The sequence below is a fragment of the Motacilla alba genome, chromosome 17 (assembly GCF_015832195.1).
Source record: "Motacilla alba alba isolate MOTALB_02 chromosome 17, Motacilla_alba_V1.0_pri, whole genome shotgun sequence".
Lineage (NCBI taxonomy): Eukaryota > Metazoa > Chordata > Aves > Passeriformes > Motacillidae > Motacilla > Motacilla alba.
In genome coordinates, this window is record NC_052032.1 from 6,972,781 (window position 1) to 6,999,543 (window position 26,763).

At 42.1% G+C, this 26,763-nt stretch overlaps 1 protein-coding gene across 1 annotated transcript in view; it reads right to left on the reverse strand.

The window, feature by feature from the left end:
• MED27 (mediator complex subunit 27) overlaps positions 1-10,628 on the reverse strand; it is an 85,291-nt gene extending 74,663 nt beyond the window's left edge. Inside the window, exons 1-2 of the mRNA XM_038156060.1 lie at positions 10,406-10,628; positions 7,771-7,915 (exon numbers count right to left, since the gene is read on the reverse strand). Coding sequence (XP_038011988.1) covers positions 7,771-7,915; positions 10,406-10,611 — 351 coding nt within the window. The 5' untranslated portion in view covers positions 10,612-10,628. The remainder of the gene's footprint in view (positions 1-7,770; positions 7,916-10,405) is intronic.
• Between the last annotated feature and the right edge of the window lie 16,135 nt (positions 10,629-26,763).

Consider the following 26,763-nt stretch of genomic DNA (forward strand, 5'->3'; position numbering starts at 1 on the left):
TAGCAAATAAAGGTGTTGCAAAGCATTAAATAATTCCCACCAGCTGACAAGGGGGCTGTGATTTATAATAGTGTGTTATTGATAGATCACTTCCCATAATTAGGAAAAGTGAGACTGGTACTGCTTACAGCATTATTTTGATCAGAGCCTTGAAAAATACTGTTGAATAATAACAAACACTAGGCATAACAATAGAAAAACACCGTAACACTGCTCTCAGGCTGCTTCAGATTTGAAACAAAATATTCTAAAAAAAAAATTCAGTAAGAAAGGCAATTCTGTTTGGACACATAACCTTATTTCACAACAGCATCCTGGTGTGAATTATTACTATGATAACTCCAGGAGGATCACAGACATAAAACATTCAAACTATGCAGCAAAAATAAGTCAGAACCACAGGCTAATTACTTCTCATTTTTTAAGCAACAAGTTACTCCTCATAACTCTTCTCTTCCTGAAGAAACAGAGTAACCCCAGTCTACTAAAATGTCAAATAAATTCGACTAACTTCTCTATTGGCTCAAGTCAGCATATGCAGGAAATTCTCACCTGCCACTACAACTTTCCATAGTGAAAGGAAAGAAACACACTGGCAATTTTCATTTCCTTTCAGTCACATTATCAGGTGTCAAAACCACTTTTATACCTAACAATAAAATAGTTACAATAGCCCTGGCTTGAACTTTTGTCAGACAGCAACATAAAAATGAAAGGCAAAGAAACAGAGAGCCCAAGAGCTGAAGATTCCAGGAACTCACAGCTGAGGAGGGAAGATACATTTCCAAAGAGAAGACATAACTGATGTTATCCATCTCTAATGCCCCAGACACTGCTTGAGGCAGGAGCTCCAGGGAAAACAAACCCTGTCTAACAAGCAGTAGCTGGTGATTCTGCCCTTACTGCTGCTATTATTGTAAGCTTCCCTGTTTTCCTTATGGTTTTCACTATTTTCTCTTCTCACTATATTCACTTTCTTTTTTTTAATTATCAATGCAGAGCTCAAAGACCCCCAGAAAAATTTCATGTCCCACCTTTTTCCTTCTACAGTAAAGCACACATGGACGACTGAAATTACATTTTGGTACAAGCCCTTTCTTCCTCATCACAGCTTTTCCAGTGCTTCTTCCCCCCATCACTGTAATATCAAGGATAATTTCCACACTACCTGAATTTGCCATCCCTGGTCACTAAAATCAACCCTGCAATAAGAAAAGTCAGTACTCTCCAGGCAGACAACAGAGCAGTAATTAATAACTGCAGCACTTGGAAGCACAAAGGTAACCACCTGTTTCCCAGTCACACTAAAAAAAAAAAAAAGGAAAAACCAGAACACGAATGTAATTCTGAACAGCAAGAGCATTTCAGCAGATATTTGCCCAAAACCACACAGAATTAAAAGCCCATAAAGGACATTTTTCCAGACTGCCAGGCAAACAACATTAGTCACTGGCTATATAATATTTGGCACCTACAAAACATTTCTGTCCAAAGAACCCAATGCACTTGAGACACATTTAGACTAGAAACTCTCCCAAGAAGTAGGTTAAGTGATACTATCCTCTTTTATCTGCACCAGAAATGAGGCACAGTAAAAATCAGTGTGTCCTGTTCAAGGTTACAACAATTAGTGAGAAAAGCAGGAATAGAATCCAAGTGGCCCAGCTCCTATTTTGTGTCCAGTACACAAAACCCACCAGTCTGTGCCACTCATTTCTCCAGTGACTGGAATATAAATTCCTGTGGCTGGTCTGCACAGGAAAGGAGCCCACAGCTGCAGTTCCCAATGCAGCTCCCTCCAGGAAGCTCTGATTCTGCTCTTACAAATGAGATTCCACCAGAATCTGTGGATCAACACTTAACAGGATATCACAACATAATAATGCTGCATTTTTGTAGGGAGAAAAAAAAAAAAGTCCTGAAAGGACATTTTGGCCACCTACCTGAAATTCCCAAGAAGTGCCAACACAATCATCCAGTTACATTGTCCATGCTACTGTAAAACTACAATGAAGTCACAATGTTTGAGCACACCCAAAATTCAAAATTAATGTTCCTTGGAATGAACACATCCTTTCCCAATCAAGATGAAGTGATTTTTTTTCCTGTTCTGCAGTGCTTCTCTACTATCATGGTTAACATTTAATGTCATTTATTGTCATTAAACTCAGTATTTGTATCTAATCAATACTAAGCTACCAAGTGCAGCTGTAACAAGTCTGGTCTTTCTCTACATGCTCTATTGATTGCCTTTTTTTTTCTTGAGCCCTACAATAAACACAATTTATACAAATAATTTATCAGGGAACATATCAAAATAATTTAATAAACAAAACCTATCTATACCTTTTCTCTTCAGTCATGTGACAGAAAATCATTTAAACTCATTAATGGTAATCTTAACAGTTCGATTTTAAATTTATGTAAAAACAAGAGGAAGCTATGAAGAAACAAATTTAAATCCAAATATTTTTAGCCTATTTCCACATGCAGATCAAGAGGAATTTCTTTTCATTTCATAATTCCCAGCATATTACTTTCAAATAAATTTATGACAACTCCTGTCCAGCTTTGTTCATTTAGAAAACTTATAATAAACAGATATTGTAAAGTTTATCCAAACTGCCAGAATAATATTTTCACAGATGAGTAAAATAAATAATTTGATATAAATCCTACTTCCCCCAAAAGGTTACAAAGTCAGAAAAGTTGATTTTTTGCTTCCTCCTTGAAGCAGCAGAAAACAGCCTTCCCAAACACATGGTTATCACCGTTATCCCAAACACGTGGTTATTTTGTAAGCAGCATCTCATGAAGATAAAACAATACCACCACCCCTCACACACCCCCACACATGGGTTCAAGAGGAGTTGGAACTGCAATAAAGCACATGGATAAATGCAACTCTGAAAACAGCGGGGGATACAACACTGCACCTCAGTGAAGTTAAAAATCAAGGAAAAAATTTGAAATAACATCACCTGTTCAGGACTACAATTGCACTCAATTTCCCCACCTCTACTGCTGTTAATAAAATAATTTGAAGGTCTGAACACAAACCCCTCACTGCAAAGGAAGGGGGAGAAGGAAAGATGACTTGCAGAAGACTATTTTTACTTGAGCAAGTGAACTCAGCTGATGCTGCTGTCAGTCAGCAATGCAGGGGAGACTGAGTTTGCTGCTTTCCAACAAACACAGCCTTCCTTCACTGGCTGAAAGTAATTCTGGTTTGGGAGTCGATCCATTCTGCACACACCCTGCACCTAAACAAACAACAAACAAGCAAAAAACCTCTACAGTGGTTAAAGCTCAAGTGTGGGGCACGAACTACTTAACAGCATCCCAGCAAGAGAGGGGAAACCTGCCCAAAAAAGCATTTTCCTTGCTCAGTGGACATAAAATACACTGTTTTCTGTTCCAGTGGAAACCCCTTACCAGGCACTGCCTCAGGCACCCACAGGGCGAGGGCATGGAACACTTCACCAAGGACAAAGGATGAGCAAGTACACTCTGCAGGCCATAAATAACCTCAGTGAAGCTGCAGATGGATAAACCCAAAGTTTACACCACTCAAAGAATGAGCTGACACTCCTGGGTTCCAAAAACCTGCTCTGACCACCAGCATCAAGTGACCACACCACCAAAGGCTTCACTGAACATTTCATGTGTGGAGAAGTATGATATTGGATTAATCACAGCACCAACAAATATTTTCTCTCCCTACAAAACCTCTTTGTTGCCCAGTATTGAGAACAAGTATTGAGAAACAGGCAGTTGCTTAGTAAAGGAAGCTGATATTCATGAGTTGGTAGTCTCATCTCCTGCAGGAAACAAGCAGCACTGGGAACAGGGAAGGGTGGCACAAGGGCCCTGGCACAGAAGTGTCCTGAAGAGCAGGAGAAGAGAGTTCTTGCAGTATACACCACAAATCTGAGGTCACAGCTCTTAAAAAAACCCAAACAACCAACAAAACTCAATCAGCATTTCAGTCTAGAAAGTGACTTTCAAAACTTCCTTTAATCTTAGCTTAGCTGACGCCTTCTGCTCCGTGGTGATTCCCCTTGAATTCCAAGACAATTCAAGAAGCAGGCAGCTGGTAATGAGGGGTAAGGCAGAGCCTCTGCAGACCCAGTCCTGACTTCTCCAGGCAGCATCAGGCCACACACACCCTGACCAGGAGCCCTGCTGGCTGCTGCTGTCATCTCAGATTGCACCTGCTCACACACAACAGTATATTACAAAATAAAAAAAAAAAATCAACTGCCAAGATGTACATAAGTACTAAACCCAGAATTCAAGTGCAATGACTCAACAGAGACAGTCCATGAGAAAAACAACTACTGCTATCTACACACATCCTATCTTACCCATAATAATCTCCCTTAACCTTGCAGAATGATAGCTCATTTTTACCTTATCTAATATTATATCTTCAGTATTACATTAGAGGGTACATATGGATCCTTCTGGGAAACAGCACTTCAATTGTAATAAAGATAACTTCTTTTCTTAAATAAAATTGAAGAAGAGGGGAAAAGAAATTTATCAACCAGACCTAAATACTGTTCCATGGCTACTGCATGTCTCCATGCACCCCACTGGCAGCCAAGTAATTCACTTCCATGATTTCCATTGATACATAAAATAGGTTAAAGCAAAGAAAAACCACTTAGCTAAACTTAAACTTCCTGTGTTTTTCAGTTATGGCTTGGTGAGAGCAGTTAAACACCTGAAAAAGGAAAGTTCCTTTACAGCTGTGTGTGTATGCAATTAATGTATTTGACAAGCTGTTGTGTTCCCAAACAGCTGCTTCCATTACACAGACAACTTTACCATCTGCAAAACTATTGGATAAACTACAGTAAGTAAATATCAGGAGAGCAGGTGCTCATAAATAACAAACGCTGCCAAGATAACACACTTCTGTAAGGGAAGTTTTCATTCTTCCCACTGGACTTCTTCTTGCTCCTGAAGCAGGTAAACTTACAATTAGAAATGGGGGAACCAGTGCTGCGACTCACAGGAGCAGTAAAAAAAAGGTTCAGGGCAAGTAGCTGTGAAATCACAGTTAAATGCAACTCATCTCTACTGCACTCAGCCAAAGGGGTCAGTAAATCTGCACCTGAAAGAGGCTCCTTTCCAAATACATAACCAAGCACAGCTACAAGTATTAATCATGGTAAACAAACCAAACCAGTGTCAGCTTAGTCTCATCACCTGTGCCAACACTCACATCTTAAACACAGCATTTTCCATTTCTGTCTGTGATCTTCACTCCATTTCACATCCAGCACTGCTACTTAAACCAAAAACTTGTCCACGCATCCGAGACCAGAACAAAATCAGGCATTTGCTGGACCCAGCATCAAAACAAAGCTGCAAATAGAAAGAACCAGCTATTCTAACATCCAGTACCTCATGAACCACAGGACAGTGCTTTGATATAGTGAATACTTATTTGCTTCTCATAGGTAGCCCAGTTATTATCAACCTTACTGATTATTGTCCTCAAAGTGACTTTTAACAGTCTCCTCATGTCTTAAAAATAAGCAGAATGCATTGAGACATGCAGCACAGTCTGTGCACTCATTTCCCTTGTATTTCATGAATGTTCTTTTGGAATGGCACCACAGCCCCAGAAGTCTCCTCCCCTGGCAGCCATGGGGCCGTTCATGCCATCAGTAATGCATGAACAATCAAAGGCAGAGGAAAATGCCCTTATCTCAGCTCATCAAAAATACAAGCAGGCAAGCCACAAAGGGGTCACAAATTAAAAATTAAATGCAGGCAGATCTAAAGTGTATTGACAGACCATCACTTCGAAACCATCCCTGAGAAGCAGCTGGAAACAAGAGACACATAATAAGAATCTAAGGCAGCCAGAAGAAGTAATGAAACAACTCTTATTCCAGAAGTGTATTTAGCAATGAAGAATTAAGCAGGAACAGAAGGATCTGTGGTGGTAGAGCCAGCAGCTCACACCCTCACACAGGCAACACATTTCCTGCAACTCAGCCAGTGTTTTTCTTTTTTCTCTGTTGTCTCTGACTTCGGTTTCACAGCTCAAATAAAAGGTACTGTTCTTCTCCTGCAACATTTCGTTGTGAATATGAGTGCACAGGATACTAAAACTTCCAGCTTTCTGAAATCAGAATCCAGGATTACAAAAAATTGCTCTTCAAAGCTCCGTAACACTCTAAGTTAATAAAAATCTACATCAGAACAGCTCTGTAAAGCTATTTCATTACTGCCTGAGTTTACTCTGATAATGACCTAAAGAAATAATTAAATCCCTGAAGACTTAACTGCCTTACAAGTTTATAAGTTTTCCTACTTTTGCTGAAAGTAGCAAATTAATTATTCTTTCTTCAGTGCCAATAATCTGCTGCTAACAGCAAGGGACACAAGCAAACATGACATATTTTCTCAATTACTATATCTCCACTTAAAAATCTTTCCTGTCCCCCCACTTTCCAATCATACCAAATTTCTCTCAATGCCAAATTCTGCTGATTTTAAGAAACATTCACACATATTTGTATTCTGACCTATTACTGTACAAATATTATTGTGGTATTCATACAAACATTATTGCAGACTCCTATCTTAAATCTGAATAATATTAGAATGGTTGGCTCAATGTATAACAAGAATTTGCCTACAAAGCGTGTGTGCACTCTCAAAGCCTTCCTGGCTCATGTATCATAATAAATAATTTAAAGTGGAACAGTTTCTTTTAATGCTCTAAATATTTTCAGATTTATTATTCCTGCTTACTCCTGCTGTCCTGCATAAGGGTATTAAAAGCTACAACTCCGGACACACTTACTACTAATAATGATTGTAACAGAAATGAATCCATCTTTTATATTTCTTAACAGCTTACAGCATTTCAAACATAACTTTAAGAAAGCTTTTAAATACTTACTCATCTTCATACTTCTATAAAAAGTAATAGGCATGCTCAAAAAAATCAGGATGGGAACAGGCAACCTGAAATACAGCAGTGCTCAGAGGCCAGCAATAATTGCAATGCCATGTTTACTTACTTAAGAAAATTAGGTGAGGAAAGGAGTAGTTCTGACCCACAAGCAGATTGGTTCAGAGTACAAAAGGAAACATACCTATCCAAATCCTACATATATTCAACATACAGGTTTATGAAATATGCTGTTGAGAAAGAGGTTTCTTTCAGCAAAAAACAATTAAATTTTTAAATGTAAAAGACTGCACTAATATTATCTGCCTTTTTCTTTTACACTGCTTAAAATTCAATGCCGTATATACGATATGAAAACAGGAGGGATGCCAAAGCTGCTGAATACAAAGCTGCTTTTGAGATCATGGGCAGAAAATGGCTGGGAAAAAGCTTCAAGATTTCTGATGATGACAACTTCCCCAGAGGACTCTTTCCTAGAAATAGTTTGGAGGTGACATAAGCTGTTGATTCTCTGTTCTAATATCCCACTGCAGTGTTTGCTGCCAGATGCAAGGACAGAACATACTTTTAATTTATATCTACATAAGATGCTAAACGTGGAAAAGCTTGGGCGTTAATACCCCCTTTGAGATCAAGGGCACGCCTTGGTATCACAGAAAAGTCTCCTCTTAATTAAAACAACATTTTATCCTTGAAAGTGCATTTAGGTGTGCATTATGCTCCTCAATTCCAAAAGTCAGCCCTTTTGGCAGCCCCAAACACTCAGAAGTCTGCTGTATGGCCAGTGCAATGGGAATACACAACTAAATCCCACAGATGTGCTTTGTTACCTTGTTTGACCATTTGTAGGCCTGGAGGAGTTGGCTGTACAGGGGGGTTTTGTCCTGCACAGGGTCAAGGCTCAGGAGCCCACTGTTGTGCAGGGGGTGGTTCTCTGAGGGCTTCCCAACGAGGTTGCTCAGCCGCTCCAGTTCCCTGGCAGAAAGCAGAAGGGCATTTTTTAGAGTCAGAGCTGGGAATTGCAGATGTGCACTCCTCCAGGGACAGCAGCATGCACCAATTCTACTTTAGCAGCTAAACGAGTTTTAAATATGTCCCAAATTTGATTTAAACATAATCCCTCTTATTACCCAAACAATTTGAAGCAGTCTGTTGGTTGTTAAGCTCAGTTCTTCTTTGCAGAGAAAGTACAAGTCAAGAGTCTTTGAAAACAACCTGGAAAGAGTCAGTCTATGGCAGGTCCTGCTCACAGCTCAGGGCACCTCCTGAGCAAAGCAGCCCCTCAGAAACCACAAAATTGTGACTTCAGCACTGCCTGCAATACTAGAAGGAATTTTTTTACCCACCAAGCAAGCAGATGCCTCATCATTTCATTAGAGAACTCCAAATTAACACAGTCCTCATATAAATGTACAGAAGAACTGGCATTAGTCCTAAACCTGGAGACAATCCTGCAAGGCTGTGATTACTCTAATCAAGTATCTGCCTTCCAGGTTCTCAGGACAAGGAAGGATCTTCTAATTTCCATGAGCAATTTGTATATCTGTAGTGTAAAACACTCAAATGAAGCATAATAAGCACCATTTTCCCATGAAAAAATCCCTCACTGTGAAATGATCTATCATTGCTTCATATCTCATTTGTCAAACACAACATTTAATCATAACAAAAGTTAAGCAATTTTTCAAACTTGCATTAATCAACGGTAGAAGAAAGACTGGCCACTTTGCACAGATATAAAAAGCACTTTTTCAAGTGACATGACTAATCAAGTGCTTTTCCTTCTGACTGCCCAGTGCTACACCCAAGTCTGAACTTCAGCACCTACACTAAATTAAATGCAGCACTCAAAAGGCAGCTTATGAAAACATCTGTAAAGAAAAATCCAAAATATCTCAATTTACATTTAAGAAAGGTTACAAAAATAAACTCCCAACAAGCAGGGAACTGACAGTTAAAAGACTTCCAGACTTCACTAACACAAAATTCTCCTTTATTAATCATCATTCCTTGAAGTTTTCATGGCCTACATTCTTTCCAATCCTCTGGTGCTGTGAACACTTGCAAATCTGCTTAATACTCCTTGACAGAAGAATACAATAAAACAAGTGTGACTAGGCATAATAACTGAGGATTTGCTGAACAGAGATACCAGTCAATATTTTCACTACATAAAAGTCCACTGGTAATATTAACTTCAGCACACCTTGGAGTATTCCCCTGCTCCTTGAAAAGGCCAGTTCATGGAATACCCTGGCTTGGAAGGGACCCACAAGGATCCAAATCCAGCTCCTGAATTGTTATCTGCTATTGTCTGGGAATGAGATTTTGGGGTTAGACCTGATTACTCTTTTGGAGGCCACAGAGCCAGGCAAGAAGGAGAACCAAAGGAACAGCTCATCTTCCATGGAGCAAACTGTGAGGCCTCCTCAGCTTGAAAACTCAAAACCAAAGGGACACAAGACCTACCCCTAGAGCTGGGTACAGCCTCATTCATGAGAAGGGTTATCCACCACCCTTCCCAACAGAAGTGGGTAAAAAGTTACATTACCATGATCACAGCTAAAGATCAGCAAGGCCTTTTAATTAACAAGAAAGAAATTCTTGCACACAAGACCCTGAAGCAGAAGATGGCCTGGGAAGGGGTGGTTAAGCACCTGGGGACACCTCCCTGGAGAGTGCTGATGGCTCCCAGCAGGATACAGCCAAACCCAGCGACCCAGTGGTGGGATCAACATGGACAATCATTGAGTCAGGTTGGAAAACACATTATGTTCATTAAGTCCAACCATAAAGCTCACATTGCCAAGTCCATCACTAAACCTGGCCCCTGAGTATACACAAAGTACTCGGTTCCAGTGGCTGTGTAGGGGTTTTCAATTTAAATACACAAAATTGCTGAATGAAACTGCGTGCCCGCCTCTATCTTCTGCCCATAACTTTCCTCCATGTCTTCAACCTCAGCACTTTGTCTCTACTTACACAAAACACACCTGCTGGTACTAAGCAACTACACTTACCTGGGATAACTTTCCAGCCTGACAAGTTTTGGCAATAAAAGGATCATTCCTGAACCCCTTAGATGCTACTGAGTAGTCTGCACCTAGAAAGTGTCTTAATTTTTAATTAAAAAAACTTCAAATATAGAGATAAATCTCCCTGCAGCCGAACACCTTCACCGTGTCAATGCAATCCCACCGACAGATCCTTCGTGAAAACAAAATGAGAACAAAAAACCAGGTAAATATTGAGCATGTTTAACCCTTTAGAGCTGAACACCACGAAGGGGTTAACACGCACAGTGCTGGGGGGGGAGGGGGGAACAAAACGAAGCATTTTCGCATTTATTTGCCTAAAACTTTGCCCTGGAGGGCAAACGGCCCCGCCGGGCGCTGAGAGGAGCCAGGACACCCCGGGACCCCCTCCCTGCCCACCGGGGGCTGCCCCGCCGGGGCCGCTGCTCACCCCAGGTCGCGGCTGACGGAGTGCAGGCTCTCCTGGAAGGCGGCCACGAAGCCCTTCTCGCGGCCCTCCAGGGTCTCCTTGTTGCGCATCCCATCCTTGAGGCAGTCGAAGACCCTGGTGACGCTGGAGCGCAGCGCCTGGATGGCGGCGATGGCCTGGGAGAACGCCTCCAGGTTCACGCCGGGGCTCAGCGCCCCGTCCGCCATCTTGGCCGGCGCCGCCGAGCCCCGGCGCGCCGCCGCGGTGCGCGCTGGGAAATGTAGTCCGAGCGCGTGTGGGGGAGCCGGCCGTGGATCGCCGCGAAGCGATTTTTGAGAAACTTTTATCTTCTTTTCCTAGGCCGCTTAGGTCAACAGTCGCGGGGTCGGCAAGGTTGGAGGAGACCTGTGGAATCCTGGGATTAGCTCGGTTGGATAGAGCATGGTGTTAATAACATCAAGATTGTGGGTTCCTGTGTGGGTCATTTACTTGAGAGTTGGACTTGATGATCCTTGTGTGTCCCTTTCAGTTCGGAATATTCTGTGAATCTAAAAATCATCAGTTCTAACCATCCACCCAGTACTACTACCCTAAACCCTAAACCACATCGCCCCATGCTATGTCCAGATACCTGGAATCACAAAACTACAGAATGATGGAATCACAGAATATCCTGAGCTGGAAGGGACCCAAGGATCATCAAATTCAGCCCCTGGCCCTGCATGGACACTCCAACAACCCCACCACGTCCTCCAAACACTCCTGGAGCTCTGGCAGCCCTGGGGCCGTGCCCATTCCCTGGGGACCCAGGCAGTGCCCAGCACCTCTGGGAAAGAACCTTTTCCTAAATCCAATCTAAACCTCCCCTGACACAGCCCCAGATCATTCCTTCAGGTCCTGTCACTGGTCACCAGTGAGAAGCGATCAGTGCCTTCACCTGCATTTCCCCTCTTGTGGAAGCAGCAGACCACAAAGAGGTATTTGTAGGGTTTATTCCCTCCCTTGGATGTTCTGTGGATCTGTTCTGTGGATCTGTAGGGTGTTTCCCAGGCACAGAACCAGAAATAAAACCATTTCGAATGGGAAGCATTGGCCCCAGTCTTGCTGCAATAGCTGCACTGAGTATGAAGCAGGCAAGAGCCCTTCCTGATGCTCCCAGGGAGATGGGAGATGTGCAGTCCCATGTTATAGTTCCTGTCTTAGTGATGGAGCCACTTGGTGCAGTGAAAGGTGTCCCTGCCCACGGCAGGGGGTGAAATGAGATGACCTCTAAGGCCCCTTCTAACCCAAACCAGCCTGTGACTCTGTGTTTCTATATTTCAGTTGTGATTACTGCTGAAACAAGGCCCTCGTTACCCAAACTTTGCAAATCATTGCAAAGTCAGGAGTGCTTTGACAGCACTGAACAGTGCTGGTTTGATTTTGAAGGAGCTGCTTGTGTTTCCCATGCCACTGCCAGCTCTTTTCACCCTCAGAATGCAGCTAAAATAAATAGAGCTAAAATAAATGAAGCACTGCACAGGCCAATAGTCTCTCCACACAGAGTAAACTGCAGCACAGGGATGGGTCCTTTGTTTTCTCAGCTTCTAAAGTAAATAACAACCCCTTTCATCAAGGCATTAATTAAATTCAGTAAGCAAAATCCACACAGATTCTTTGGCCATGGGTGATCTTTCTTTTTCTGTATGTAAAATGGAAATGAATACAACAAGGAACAGCCGAGGTGTCAGTGACCTAGTGAAGCGAAGCGTCGCCCTCCACTCAGTGACACTTTTCTGTCTGTCAAGTGATGGATTCTGAAAATTGTATCCAATCAATTAAATGTTCTCAGAACACCATGTGAGGTATTGGAAAGTGAAACCCTATTACTTAGCATGAAGAATGAGAAAATGAAAGGGCTGCGGTTCCTCTCAAGCTTAGGGACGCTGCTCAATCTGAGCACTGGGGTAAAGCAAACCTGGAAGCAATACAGGCTGAATTCAGCCTACACAGCCAGGGAAATACACAGCAGCGTGCTTCAAAGAGTCAGCAACAGACTGAGCACACTTAGTAAGGTAAATAGGAACAAGATAAGAATAGTTCTTTGTGTTAAAAAATACTGAATCAAAGAAAAGCAGCCAGAGGCAGAAAGGACAGGACTGTCTCAGCCAGACCAGCAACCTAAACTGTTTATGGCTCTGTAATGCTAGGTATTTTAACCATAAAATACCTTTCTTTGGACTAAAATAGATTGATCAAGAAAGTGTTGTGTTATAAGGGAATAATTCCAGGCTGAGAGATCATTCCTGCATGACATTATTTTATTTCTTCCTAATACAACGTTCAGACTCTCAGTGCACATTGCAGATGTCTGTAACTTATTTTATGTGTTATTACTTGGAAATGGATGATTCTTTTCCATTTAATAGTTACTATTTTAAAACATAGATTCTTACATGTCAATACTGTATTTATTTTAATTATCTCCAAGAGCCCTGTCATTGTGGTGCCCAGATGCAAGGAGTTCTGATTTCACATGCTACCTGGAACAGCAAAAAAAAGGTTTGACAGTTGTTTTACTATTTTTAAACAAATGACAAAACAGTGGCCTAAAAACAAACCCATAAATATATAAGGAACCATTTGGAACTTGCCCCTATAGAACAAAGTGCACCACATAGCTTTGCCTTAGAAACTCAAAGGAGGGCATTCACAATTTTTTGCTCCAGGGATCTGCTTTTTCTTGCATAAATGAGGAGCCAAGTCCTCCTGAACAGACAACAGGCAATTCAGAGCACTCAGAGCTCCACTGGCTCCGTGGGGAGTTAAGGCAGGCGCTGCTTCAACACCTACAGATAATGGCTGAAGAAGAGAGCAGGAGCTCCTTTTCTTCTTGTTATTCCTCCTCCTGTTTCGCCACATCTAGAAGGAAAAGGCTGCATCATTTTGTGTGCTCATTTGTAGGGCATTGCCATGCCGATGTTGCTCGTTTCTTTTAAGCAAAATTCCTTAACTGGCAGCTTGCCCAAGCCAAGGCAGTATGTTCATTTCATCTTCATTATAGGTGCATTGTAAGGGGGCATTATGGAGAGAAAATGTGTGGAACCAGGATATCTCCAAGGTACTGATAAAAATCTTCTTGCCTTAAAATCATTAATAAAACATAAAAGCAGGAATCCAGCTGATGTTCGGAACATCCAAAAATCTTATTATCTGACAGCTGTTGAGTGGCTCCCGCAAAATTATCTGGGTGGCTCGATGCGGGCAGGTTTCCACACCTGAGCAAGCAGCAGAGCTGGTATCTTTTATCCTCCCCACCAGAAGTTCAAGGACCTCGTGATCTCCCACCAAAAAAAATCACATTTAAAGCATAGGGGGTAAATCCACATGGCACAGCTCGGTGTCATGTGGAGAGGTGCTCCCTTAGTGCAGCATCCTGCCCACACTAATTAACCCTGTGGCTCAGCCTGGCTCATTAGCTGTGGCAGACCCCTGTGCTAACACAGGGATGCTCCAGCCAGCTCAGTTCTCCCCATCAGTGCTGCTCCATGCCGAGCAGAGACACTACGAGATGGGAGAGGGAAAGCTGCTCTGAGCTGCCAGTTCTGGATCTGTTCTGTGGCTAAAGAGAGAATTTCATTTTGGGTGCTGTCAGTCTCGGATCATACATAAGCTCTGAACTCACTCGGAGAGAAGGGAGGGGTAAAAAGTAACAATCCAGCCTGGCATCACATGCAGCAAAAGAAGTTCAGCTCCCTTCTCAAGAAGAAGCTTGGATGGGGGAGTGTGTAATTAAGATGAACATTTCACAGCAAAGTATGTTACTCAAATTGCAGCTTCTAAGAACCACGTGGGCTGTAATTAATCAGCAACATCAAAGCAAAGAGATGACTTCAGAATCCTTGCAGAGGTACTGTAAACAATTTGTTAGGGAAGAAAGTGTCCAATTAGAAATGCATTCTCATTTAAGAGAAATTAATTTTGTTGTCAGGAGAGACAATTAATGGCCACTATTGGGTTTCAAAGCAAGTGCAGATAATCTCTCACAAAACGTCCGAACAGGGCTCAATATTTGAAATAACTTATAACATAAGAAATTATCTTTATCTTCCTCTGACAGAGATAAATGCTGATATTTATTCTATGGCAAGCTGGACTGATATTTATCACCAGAACCTCTTCATTTCTTTATACTTCATTGCTACATTCTTGACAGCACTTCAGATAAATATAATAAACTGATTTTGTTGTTGTTGTTGTTCAAATAATTGTGATGCTCAGTAATGCAATTGGCAAGATGTTCTCGCTATTTTTACATTCCTATTAATTTCTTTCAGGTTTTCAGTCTTCAGTTAGCCACAGAGTTTACTACACGATGCATTATTGAAACAGAATAGAAGCTGAGGGGTTATCGACTCATGTTTGAGGTTTCTGCCAAGAGAAGGGAATGAGTCCTGCCTCCCTTTAGAGAAGGCTGGAATGGCAAGACATTTTCAGACGTGGAGGAGACTTGCTCTTCAGTGCTATTTCTTTCCTATTGTTCCCTGAATCAGAATCCCCCACTATATCCAACAATAGTGAGCAAAAGTCTTATCTGAACACTCCTGCCAGAAGAAACAGTGAAATAATGAACTGAGCTGACAATGATGTAGTTATCATCAGATTTCCTGTGGGATGAATAGAGTTAGCTTCCTATTGTTTCATGCTCTCAGGGACCAGGCTCACATTCAAAAAGATCCTCTCCCACATCATGCTGGATGGAAAACAGACCTGGAGGCCTGCTTGTCCCCTTAGGGGATCTCTGTAACTGTAGGAACTACAATTTTCATGTGGCTATTCAGTAATCCAGAGTGTTTTCTTTCAGTTTATGGTTATACAGTGTCCCCATGACACACAGAGAATCCAGATTTGTCTGCAGAACCACCGAGGGCTGGCTGGATTATGACTCTTCAATTCCCTCTTGCCTGATGAAACTGGTATTCCTGACATCAGTTTTAAGAAAATTGAAAGAGATCTGCTGTTGTGTTGTGCTGCTTCTGGAACTTGGTTCCTTGGAGATGTCAACTTAACACCTCATCCCAGCACCCAATTTACATGAGAAGTGTAAAGCAAAATACAAAAAGTAAACCATACCCAGCAAAACCCATGGTGTTATTTTATGCATGAGGAATTCTGTCCCAAAATATGTCAAATTTTACTTGCAAAAAAAAAAAAAAAAAAAAGGCTGGTGTTTTATTCTGTATGTGTGCAATCTGCAGAGAACTCAGTTACTTCTTTTCTTTAAACATTCAGTGATCAAATGGGGAATCTGCTGTAAAACCGAATGGGAAGAAAGTACCATTATTTAAAGGCTACAGAACTGCTTAAAATTAGAGCTGTGAAAGCACCAAAAAATACCAGAAATCACAGATGGTTTGCAGATAAATTCACATTGCATTTAGTCCACTCAACATCTAAAAAAAACCCCTCTGCTTTTGCCTTGCTTTTCAGTCTATCTGTTGATGCCTGCTCAAAACGTACTTCCTTTAAATTGGGCTTTGAGTCGTGTTCTGTTGCCCTACACATTCAGATCCCAGTCATTTTGAAAAATCTGCACAAATCTATGTATTTTTAAATGATATTATTAAAATTTCCTCTATTCTGCATATTTGCAAAATCACAACTATCCTGAGCAGGTTAAATAAGACATTAGCAGGGATGAAATAATAGCAAGAACAGACAAGTAGTTCTGCAATATGCAAGTGGCTGAGACAGAATGACCCAGTTGTTTCTTCTTGTCTATACTGATGATTCTGCAGTATTAGAGTCAGTTAAACATTGTTTTCCCCACTCAAAGACTGCAGGATCAGGCTTTTACATAATTCTGGGATATTTGTGTATTCTGTAATTTATCTAGTTAAAGCCTATTTGTTTGGGGTTTTTTTTAATGCCTAGGCCATATTTTCAAATGCTCTCTGTTGTCCCCTGGGTTTTCTCTCTGATACCAGCTTGCTTAGGGGAAAATTCCGCTTCCATTATCATGAAAGATCAGGATTTGGCACAATCATTCCAGCCTCACTGCCTAGCAGCAGTCAGCAGAATTTGTTGAATACATAATGCTCCATTCTCCTCCTTCCCAGGTTCTTGCGGAGGGATTTTGCAGCAGGCGAGGGGGAGCTCAGAGCATGTTGGTCATTCAATACCTGCTTGAGACATCCAGGAGCTCTTGCTTTCCCTTGAACAGGCACGGAGAAGTTTTAGATGGCCCTGTACCCACTGTTAAGAGAGTAAATATGATGAAGTTCATGGTACAGTATAAGGCATTTCTGCTTGCCCAGAGCAAACTCTCACCTGCAGCCTGGAACAGCCCAGGCTGCTTTTCCCCCAGCTCGTTAAAAAGCCTGATACAGTAAAAATCCCTGAGACAAGTTCAGAGAGTTCTCAAGTCCCTGATTAGTAAATATTATTTGTGCAAAATGTAATCTCAGGACAATAAGGCCTGACATGAACCAGATTCGAGCACGTGTTGGCAATCCTCAGCTTTGTTCCTTCTAAATACAAATGCAGCATGCCAAGCAGCAATCCTCTAACTCCTGAGCTTAGCTTTCCCTGTTCCACCAGCCACTTGCCAACAGTCATTTGCTCCAGTACTTCTCACAAAAGCCAAGCTACTTCTCATAACTCTCCATCCTAATTAAGCTACTTGCTGGCTTTTATAATCACCTCTCCATACACCAATCAATCTCAGCAGGATTTTTAACAGATGAAACTTGGCTGATTTCCCCTTAAAGCACCAACTATCCTGAAACAATAACGTTGGGTTTTTTACTCTTTTCTGCTTTTCTTGCAGGCCCTTTTTCTTCTCTACCTGTCAAAAGAGGAGGCAACAACAAAAATAAATATAGTCAAGTATGCTTGAGGCTGAATGAGGGCATGGAAACCTGCTGTTTTCCAGTCAAGTCAAGCAGTTCTAGCAACTGCACAGACCAGTATTTACTTCAAGCTATTCCACGCTCACTATTGTTCATCAACCCATCAAAGAGGACAAACAGCCAAACTTTTTAACAGATATCCAGACAAAACAGGCAGAATAAAGCAAAGTTCTGGGATACTCAGAACTTTAGCATTTCAGAAATTCAGTACTTCATCTTGACCTTTACTCAGGAAAGCAGCTTGAACTAAACTTGGAGTACATACAAAGGGAGTTTTCAATCAATAAGTCCTTCTACAGCACTGCTGCCTGCTTCACAACCCTGCTCTGGAATTTGCAGGGCATCTAAACAGAGCTCAGTTCACAGAGTCTACAACCAAGAGCATTGCCTCTGGAGGGGGTTTTGGGTGGAACTGAGATATCCAAAAAGTGCTCAGAGCATCCCTGAGTCATTGCAGCATTCAACATGTTACCAGAACCCAACTGACACTGCCCAAATTGCCCTGGACTGGATTTACGCAGAAGTTTCTAACCCCTGAGACACCAATTTGATGTCAAAGGCAGCAGATTGTTCCTTGCTGTCTCATAATGAAAGGGGCATCAGCTCTTGGAGATGGTGGAGGCACCCGATGATGTGGAACCAAACTGGCTTCAAACAAAAACCCAACTTCCTTTTGTCAGGACAGAACCAGGGCAGATGCCCTCACAGTGGGGCCACAGAGCTTCCAGCACCCACAGACAGGGTCAGCTCTTTTGGGTCTTGTCCCACTGAGCGCAGCAAACCCAAAAGGCACGTGCAGGACTGTGTGCTACTGCTGCCTGCCTGCTGCCACACCTCTGTGTCAGCTGACAGTGTCCACAGGGTTGGGGTTTGTGGCGTGGGCAGCAGATACAGAATGGATTGGATTGTTTCCAAAGGCCATTATCCGAAAAAGACTTTGCTTTATGCTTGGGCCAATATGGTAAACTGCATCCAGTTAGCTCAGCGAAAGGTCAGACATATTTTAAAGCTAAGAAAGGCCATCTCTGGCAGGTGTATCCAATTCAGAGAGATATATTATCCCCAAAGGAACGTGAAAAAAAGTCCTTATTTATTTTATTTCTGCATATTCCACTTAGAGTTACCCTGGTGCATTGATGATATGGAATTGAGCTATGTTTTCAAGCAGAATCCAGCCAGTCTTTCCTAAAACGAGACACAGTTTGTCTAAACAGACAATCACTTCCTGGAATTTGCAGATCTAATTCCGTACTTCAGTATTTAAGACCTCTAAAAAAAGTGACATCCATCTTCCCTCTTATAAAAAAAATAGAAGAAGAAAAAAAGAAAGATTTTCCTTCTATCTGGAGATTATTTAGTGCTCTGTTATTGACACTGCTTCTATTGAAAGATTTAAAGATAAAAATGCAGTGTATTCAAGTAGCGATCGTTTTTCATCGTCACTTAGTGACAGAACAGCCTGTAGTCAATTCCAACAGATTTATCTTTTCTGCTATTGATCCTGTGTGGGGCTGAGCTGTGCACAGGGACTTGGCTGTGGCGCTTCAACTGCAGCAAGAAATGCAAAAGGAGTGGACAAGAGAGGTGCCAAGCAGTCTTATTTTCATTCTCAGGCTGTCTAATTACTTCCCTCTAAGTGGTGAGACAGGCTGCTAGAAAATATCTTGTGTGTAGACATGTGGCACTTCCTGATGGACAAAGGGAACAGCTCATAAATGCTATTTCCCCATGTAGCTCAGTCCACAAGGTGTTCCAGAGCTGGGTTCAAGGCATTGGATGCAAATGAAAACTTCAGGTACCAGAGGGACAGATGTTTTGTGAAAAGTATGAACTGCCAGTCAGGTCCCTAAAGCAAACCTCCCATGACCTCCCGTGGTGAAGATGCTCTCTTGTGCTCTCATGAGGATGCCCATCACATCATGGAAAGAGTCTTTCTGCTTTTTGAAGCCCAAGGAGAATGGAAAGTATTATCCTGAGACTTTGGAGCTCTCCAGCCTCCAAAGTTCCATGACCAATTTTTATACTTAAGACACAGAGATTAATTCTGGTCATCTTCTGAGCACAGAGTGAAGCTGAAGGGGAAAAAACAACAAAACATTTAGATGCAAGGTAGAACCTGCATCTTCTCAAACAGTTCAATACTGGATCCCAGACTATCTACTATTTTAAACAGAGCCAGACTTCTATATATGCTCTTCTTCACTTAAGCCAAATACCTCAGTAAATGCTGATACAGAGGCTGTGAATTTGATGGCTGAATAATTTTTGAATCCTTCAGAGACCAAGAATGCTTTCTCCAGAAGCTGTCATGTACCTCCTGATGGATCACTGCTCACAAACCATAAAGGCACTTAATGCTGGGAGCAGGCAGGACCAGATCTCCAGCTTCCTACAGCAGCTGCTCTGTTATGGAGCTAAAAGGTGCTTTTGGGCTTGCTTTCCTTCAGGTGCTGGCTGAAATGTGGCCCAGATACCTTTAAAGTTCCTATACATCAGGTGTAAGATTTAAATATAAGCTGGAAAAGAGGCACACAGAGAACTGGAGTGAATGAACAGACAATGGTGCCTCTGTGCTATTGGCAGCTTTCTCATCCTACTGATGCCATTTATCCACAGTTCCCACCGTGGCTTTGGGTCTATTTTTTAGGTATTTCCCACATGGGTTAGGAGATGGAGACACAAGCACTGGCTTGAACACTGAGAGCTGTTCTAGTCCTTGTGCTGGGGACACCCAGCAGATTAATTCAGACAACAGCAAGACCCCCAAACATTGCAACTGCAGGAGCTACATCAGGATGAAAATCACAGACCCTGTTCTGGAGGCAGTGACTCAACCAAAGCCAAGCAAACTATACAAATAAAACACATATACAGGGTCACCTCATGTATGAGCTTGATAGTGTTCTAGCCCTCCTTCCTTGTTCAACATGAGCTTCTCAGGTTCCTTTTCTAACCACTTCTGTGAAAGACATTCTTCTACAGAGACCTCTGCACTCCTCTGCAGCTCTGGCTCTTGTCCTTTCCTGATCCAAACCCTTTTGATTAATCATCTCTGAAGAGGTTTATCAGTCTGCTCTGGAGCCTGCACACAGGAACATACATGTTCAGCACGTATTTCCTCTGTAACTTTCTCTGCTACACTGTTTTGGAGAGCTGTTCCAAGCTGTGCCAGCTAACTCTTGCTATTTGCAGACATGGGAGATGGGACTCTAAGCCATGAGCATTTGCCAAGGTAGCTATATGGGTATACTAGCAAAAGGATATTTCTCCCACTGTAGATCTCATTCCTGCTCTTCAAATAAACTGTGCTAGTAAAAAGACTTCCACTGCTTCAGCAGCAGGGTTTTGTTGATGGATAATTTCACCTCTTTCATTGCCAACAATGTAACAGTGATAATGCAGCTTTTGACCAGAGTGAGTTGTTTTCTCCTCAGTATTCACAGCTGCCAGAGAAGGAATATGATCAGTGTCTTAAAGAATAACAAGTGGCTTCATTTTGTCCCCCAAAATGATCTGCACCTTAGGTCCATTCTGAATTCTTTCTCTTGCAAGGCTTTCCTACACAGGGAACGACATTAAACAAATTAACAAATTACTCTCTCTGCAAGAGCCAGGTCATATTTCATCATTAGAGAAGGAGTCTGATTTTGGTTGGGTGAAAATAAATCCACGGTAACACCATTTGCTATCATTCATGTCTCAACATTTCCCCTCAAAATAGTTTCATTTTGTTATATTTAATGCTTCAGCATTGCATCTTAAAATAATGCCAATAATTACAAATCTCACTGTTTTATTTTAGGCACTGTTCTCCTGAAGTGACAGAAGCACACAGATTGAAAGTGTTGCTGAAAGATTGCTGGAAGAGAGGAAAAACACATCCAAGCTTTGCCTAAGTGGTGAAAAGGAAAGAGATGCTCTTTGGACCCACTAGAAGGAGATAAAAAAGTTGGTAATATTCGTCATTTGCTTAAAGGCTGGAGAGGATTTTGGGACAGCAAACGGAAGCACTGCAGTGTCGTGGGTTCGTGGTGCAATATTTTGGTCCTTGTGGGATGTTACACTGCAATATTGAAATGAAGGATCGTCGTCTGAAGTCTGCAATCTGGTGCCCCTCTCTGGCTGTCATACCCAATTCTAGGCACAAGAAACCCAATAAGGGATATCGATCAAACTGTCTGATGTGTCAGTTAAAAAATAGCCCTTCATATGTAAACAAAAAACTATGCAGAGCAAAAAAGAAATAAATTCTAAAACCTCCTCTTCTTCAAGTTATTAAAGCTCTTTCTGTTGCTATACAATGAGAATCTTTGTATAAGTTTTATGAGCTCTATCACTGATCTATTCATTTTCTAATGCCTGAAAAATTACAGATCTTGTGCCTATTGAATGAAAAAGCAAAGCCCTTTACAAGCCTATTAGGAAAACAATATTTACAACAAAGCACCAAGGAAAATTCTCCCATTAAATTTTACAGCAATTTCCTTGGAAGAGTCCTTTCCACTGACAACAGCTGGACTTAATTGCAGATGAGCTGACTGAAGGAAGTACATCTGATTGCAGATGTAATAAAATTCATGCTTGACACCTTAATTTTTTTTAATATATATTGGCCACCATCGAATCACTGCATTTGCTGGTTTGCAGGCTGAATCTATCAAAGTTTTGGCAGGAGAATAGACAGGGAACGGAAAAGCTTGTGGAGGCCTTCAAAGCTTGGAGCTTAAGACACAGCTTTTTAATGCTATTGATTCCTAACAATCAATATTTTTTTTTCAATAAGAAGGTCTCATATTACCCCTTTTCCCAACCACCCTTCACAATGAACTTACTTGGGATGAAAAAGCACTTAATGGCTTTCTTTGGAGATTTTTTTTCCCCATGTTCATTGCAGTCTTTTCTCCCTTAAAAAGTTCACCTTTCTCAGCCCTTCTGGTTGGTGTTACATGGTTGTGGAGTGGTTGGCCAAATGTTTTCCAGCCTAACAACCTGCCATGAGGTTAAGCTTTGACCCAGAAGAGCTCATTTCTTTCAAATAAAAGACATTGCAACCACATCAACCTCTAGCCTTTAAGGTTATTTGCTTGGAATGTACCATAAAATCTAAGAGCTTGCTCCTCTCCCTCATCCCTATTGAAATTCTGTGGATAATTTAATTCTCAATGAGTTTCACAAACAGGGTTTTTAAGTAACTTTTTACCATTAAATTTGAACCAAAGCAGTTATTTCTGTTAGGAGTTTTTTACAGTGACTTTTCACAAAGTAGGGTTGGTCATCTTCTGTTGTGCATCACGAGGGTGTGGAAATTGCTAGAGAGCGAACAGGGGGAGTAGGAGCTGTGCTTGCTGCCACTGGAGATTGCCCAGGAACTGAGTTGCAGTGCTGACTAATTGCAGGCAAATTGCTTCTGCTGGAATATATTGAGTGAACAGCAGCAGCAGTGCTTGCCTGGAGAGCAGAAAGTTTAACAAGGATGGAATAAACACTAAATGCTGCCTGAATCCTCCTGCAGTGGGGGTATATAACCCCTTCCCTCTTCAGTCTGTGATATGGGAGTGTGGGATCCCCCTCCCATTTGCCCAGCTATTCCATTTTCTGCTGAAGAAATTATTGGGATACTCCTCCAATTCTTTCCTGTCTCCCGACCTAACAGGATTATTCCTGGACAGAAACATACATTTCTGTGAAAGGAAAATAGTGCTATTTCATCCCTGTGTTGTGAGCTGAAGCTGGTAATCAGGACTCATTACAAACAGAGGCTGCTTCTCATGCCTGGGGGGTTTTTGTTTGCAGAGTAACACTGTGTGGGCATCCCAACACTTCAAAACCAACCTGCTGCTCCTCAGGTACCTAGCATGCCACTTATAACAGCTTCATGAATGTTGCAGAATCTATAATAAGAAATTTAATTTTTTTTTAAAGGAGTAGCATTCACTGCTTGTTTCTGTAAGTGGCTGTTTAACCAGACCTGCTAAACATTGCAGATGTACTCACAACTGCATTTTAATCAACCACAAAAACACTCTGTGGCATAAGTAGTTAGGCAGCTATGCCCACAAGAGCACAGGTAAGTGGGCTAGTAAATATTTAATCAACTATTGTTGCATGGGATGGTAAACATTAATATTTAGTATAATATTTACTTACATTTATATCCCGTGTTTAGAATAATATTATGTTTAAGGAGAAGTATACATTCAGATGTTTGGTCTGGTAATACTACTCATAGACACCTGCTTAGGTAAGTTATTTAAACACTGTCATGATGCAGGCAAGAAAAGGAAAGGATTAGTTTATAAGATGTAGACATAGGCACTCAGCTATATACATGTTTAGTTTTCTTTGTGGAGTAATTGGACTGTGAGAAACAAATGCAACGTACACTTCAGAATCTCTTTGGTAGGTGGTAGGTGTTGGGTTTTTAGCATTAGACTCGTCACCTGGCAGGGAATGACCTTGGGGGGCTGCATTACAAAATGCTGGACTGGCACAAGGGCAGTTTTCCAATGAACACAGCATGAAGTGCAAATATCACTCCCCCAAGGCATAGCCCCAAGCACAGACAGATCTCATGCCTTTCTTGGAGAGTAAAATGGAGGGGTTGGTGATTCTTTAGAGAAATGCAGGATCCGATTACGCCAAAGAAAAAAATTCCTTACCAAAAGCCCTGGAAATGCACCAGCTCCCTGACAGGACTGCAACTCATCCTCCATCAGGCTGGCTTTTGCCTCCATCCTGAAATAGAGGTGGCATCCAGCTTCACACATTAATATTTACTGCAGCTTGCAGTGCAGCAATAGTCCTACATCAGAGCTGACTCTATTATAGAAAAGACCTGCATTATAGCAAGAGGTGGCCCTTTACAGGGATTTGGGTTTTCTGCCTGATAACACATTTTGGACTACACAGTCTCTATATACATTGAAAATTTCCTGTTACAGCCACCTTGCATTCATGATGACAGACAGCCTTTCTCTTCAGCTGGGGCCCTTCTGAAAGAGTTCCTTAAGGTCTTTTTTTATTTATGAACTAAATGAGACTTCTTGTAAAATGTATATCTGTATGTGGATGTGCAGGCTTGGGTACTGGTTAGTGCCACTCATATTGGACCCCTGACCAAAGCCACATCATCAGCTTGACCAGAATATTTTGTGCCAAAGTAGAGCAGTCATCTGAGGACCAGTAAAGCAGTAACAAGCATTTAATCACTATTTCATGGGCTTACAGACGGCCCATGTTATTCAGGACTGGTTTCACCACCATGACCTCAGCGAGATGTGGCGTGGCAGTGGGGCTGCTCTTAGGGGATACAAGTTGTCTGTTGTACAAACAACATTGTCACCGCTGATATCTCTGCCAGAAGGACCTGCGTGCAGCACTGGGGTTTGTTGCTTCTTTCCTTAGCATGCACTGCCTTTTTAGCAATATGCCAGCTGAATATTAACCACCCTAACGATCCCAGCGCAGCTCCACAGCACTGCTGCTGCCTTTAGTTCTGGCTGAAGTGATTTTCTGCTTTTGTAGCAGTTTCAGTAGAGGGGCCAAGGACTGGCAGAACTACAGCAACTGAGCAACCTTCCTCCTCTTCACAGGCAGCTCACAGCCAGGCACCAGTGCTGACGCACAGGGCAAAGAGATGCTCTGTCCTCTCAGGCTGTTTTGACAAGGGCATTTAGTGGTAGGACAAGGGGAAATGGCTTTGAACTGGAAAAGAGTAGGTTTAGATTAGATATTAGGAGGAAATTCTTCCCTGTGAGGGGAGTTAGGACCTGGCACAGGTTGCCCAGAGGAGCTATGGCTGCCCCAGCCCTGGAAGTGTTCAAGGCCAGGTTGGAGCAGCCTGGTTGAGTGGAAGGTGTCCTTGCCCGTGGCAGGGGTTTGGCATGAGATGATCTTAAAGGTCCTTTCCACCCCAACTCACCCTGTGACTATGATTCCATGACTTACACACCCTCCTCTGGTGGCAGCTGGACTGGCTGATGTGGTGGCTGTGTTTGGATGCCCATCACTGCTCTCCCCTGTGTCTGCCAGCCTGGCTGGGTTACTGGGGGTGAGGGCATCCAGGGGAACTGACCCAGCCAAGACCCTCCCAAAACAGCATCTGCTCTCTCTCTGACCTGCCCCCAGCCTCTCTGCAGGCACACTTCATTTTTCATTGACTGCCTGGTAGCATTGTGCCTGACTTCATTGAGAGGCTTTTAAAATCTTCAGCTTTGCTATTAGTATTGATTAGCTTTGTCCTCTTAGCAGGCTATTCTTTCTGTGCTTGTGTGTGTCTCCTGGCTTGTTGCATCATCAGGTTCTATATTGCTCTTTAGGGTCCTTCCCATGGATTTATAAGTGTGAATACATCTGGGGAGAGATGCTAATCTTCTGAGCAAACCCCCCAGGCCATCTTTCAGTGTTTAGGAGACAATTCACAATGAGAAAGAAGACAAACAATCTGGTCATTGCATCTAGGCAAAAAAGACACACACAAAAAAAAAAAAAAAAAAAAAAAAAGAAAAAGAAAAAGAAGAAGAAGAGAAAAGAGGGAGAGAAAGTTGCTTTTCCAAAGGGAGAGAATGAGCATTCAGTAACTTAGAGAGCCAATGCACCAACTTCATTCCTGCAGCCACAGGTTCTGAGCTTAAAAACACAAGAGTAGTAATTAATAGTTTGCACTTACATAGCATTTTTGCAGATTAACCTCTCCACCAAAATTTCACCTAAATTTAAATGCAGCAATTTCTGGAGTGGAAAATAGTGGGAGTTTAATAATGCATAGAAACACCAGGCAAGAAATCTAGTCAGGAATACTTTACAGATATAAAAATGCAGGGGCAACATTCATAGTGAGAGAACTCAGCTACTCAGGCTGAAATTGCTTTGTCCTGTCCAGCTAATAACTTGCCTTACAAAGTTGTTGCTGAATTGTTAAAATATTACTAGTAGGTGTTGCAAGTACACTTCAGTTCTGTATCTTATCTTACAGCCAGCATCTCCAGAGTGTGGTGCCTCCAAATCAAATCCCCCTGCATTAATCTGATTTTTATTCTGAGGAAACAGAGCTCCTGAGCCACCCAAACACTGTTTTGCAGCCCAGAAGTTTTCCATTGACACCTGACCCAGCACTCCTGTGAGTTGTGAGAGCAGCAAATATCGCTTTGCAAGGTGCAGCCCATTGATTAGATGGTCTCATCCTCATCCACTGGGAATGCATCCATTGCACAGTTTAGCTCAGATGTCAGAGAGGTACTGCAGGCTGGAGAGCTGCCTCAGAAACTGCTCATGGTTATTCTGCTTCCCCTATTGCTAGAAAGTCTTCTTTGCCCCTTCTTTTTCTTCTTCTTCTTCATTCAATGTCCCCAGTCCCCAGCATTGGTTGTTTGGTTGGTTGTCCACTGGAATGGGGATCAGGAGTCCTTTTTAGCCTCTTCCTTGGGTGTTTGTGCCTGGGGTTTGATGTTGAACTGCCTGAGCTCATCCCCGTGCCTGTCACTGCAGACC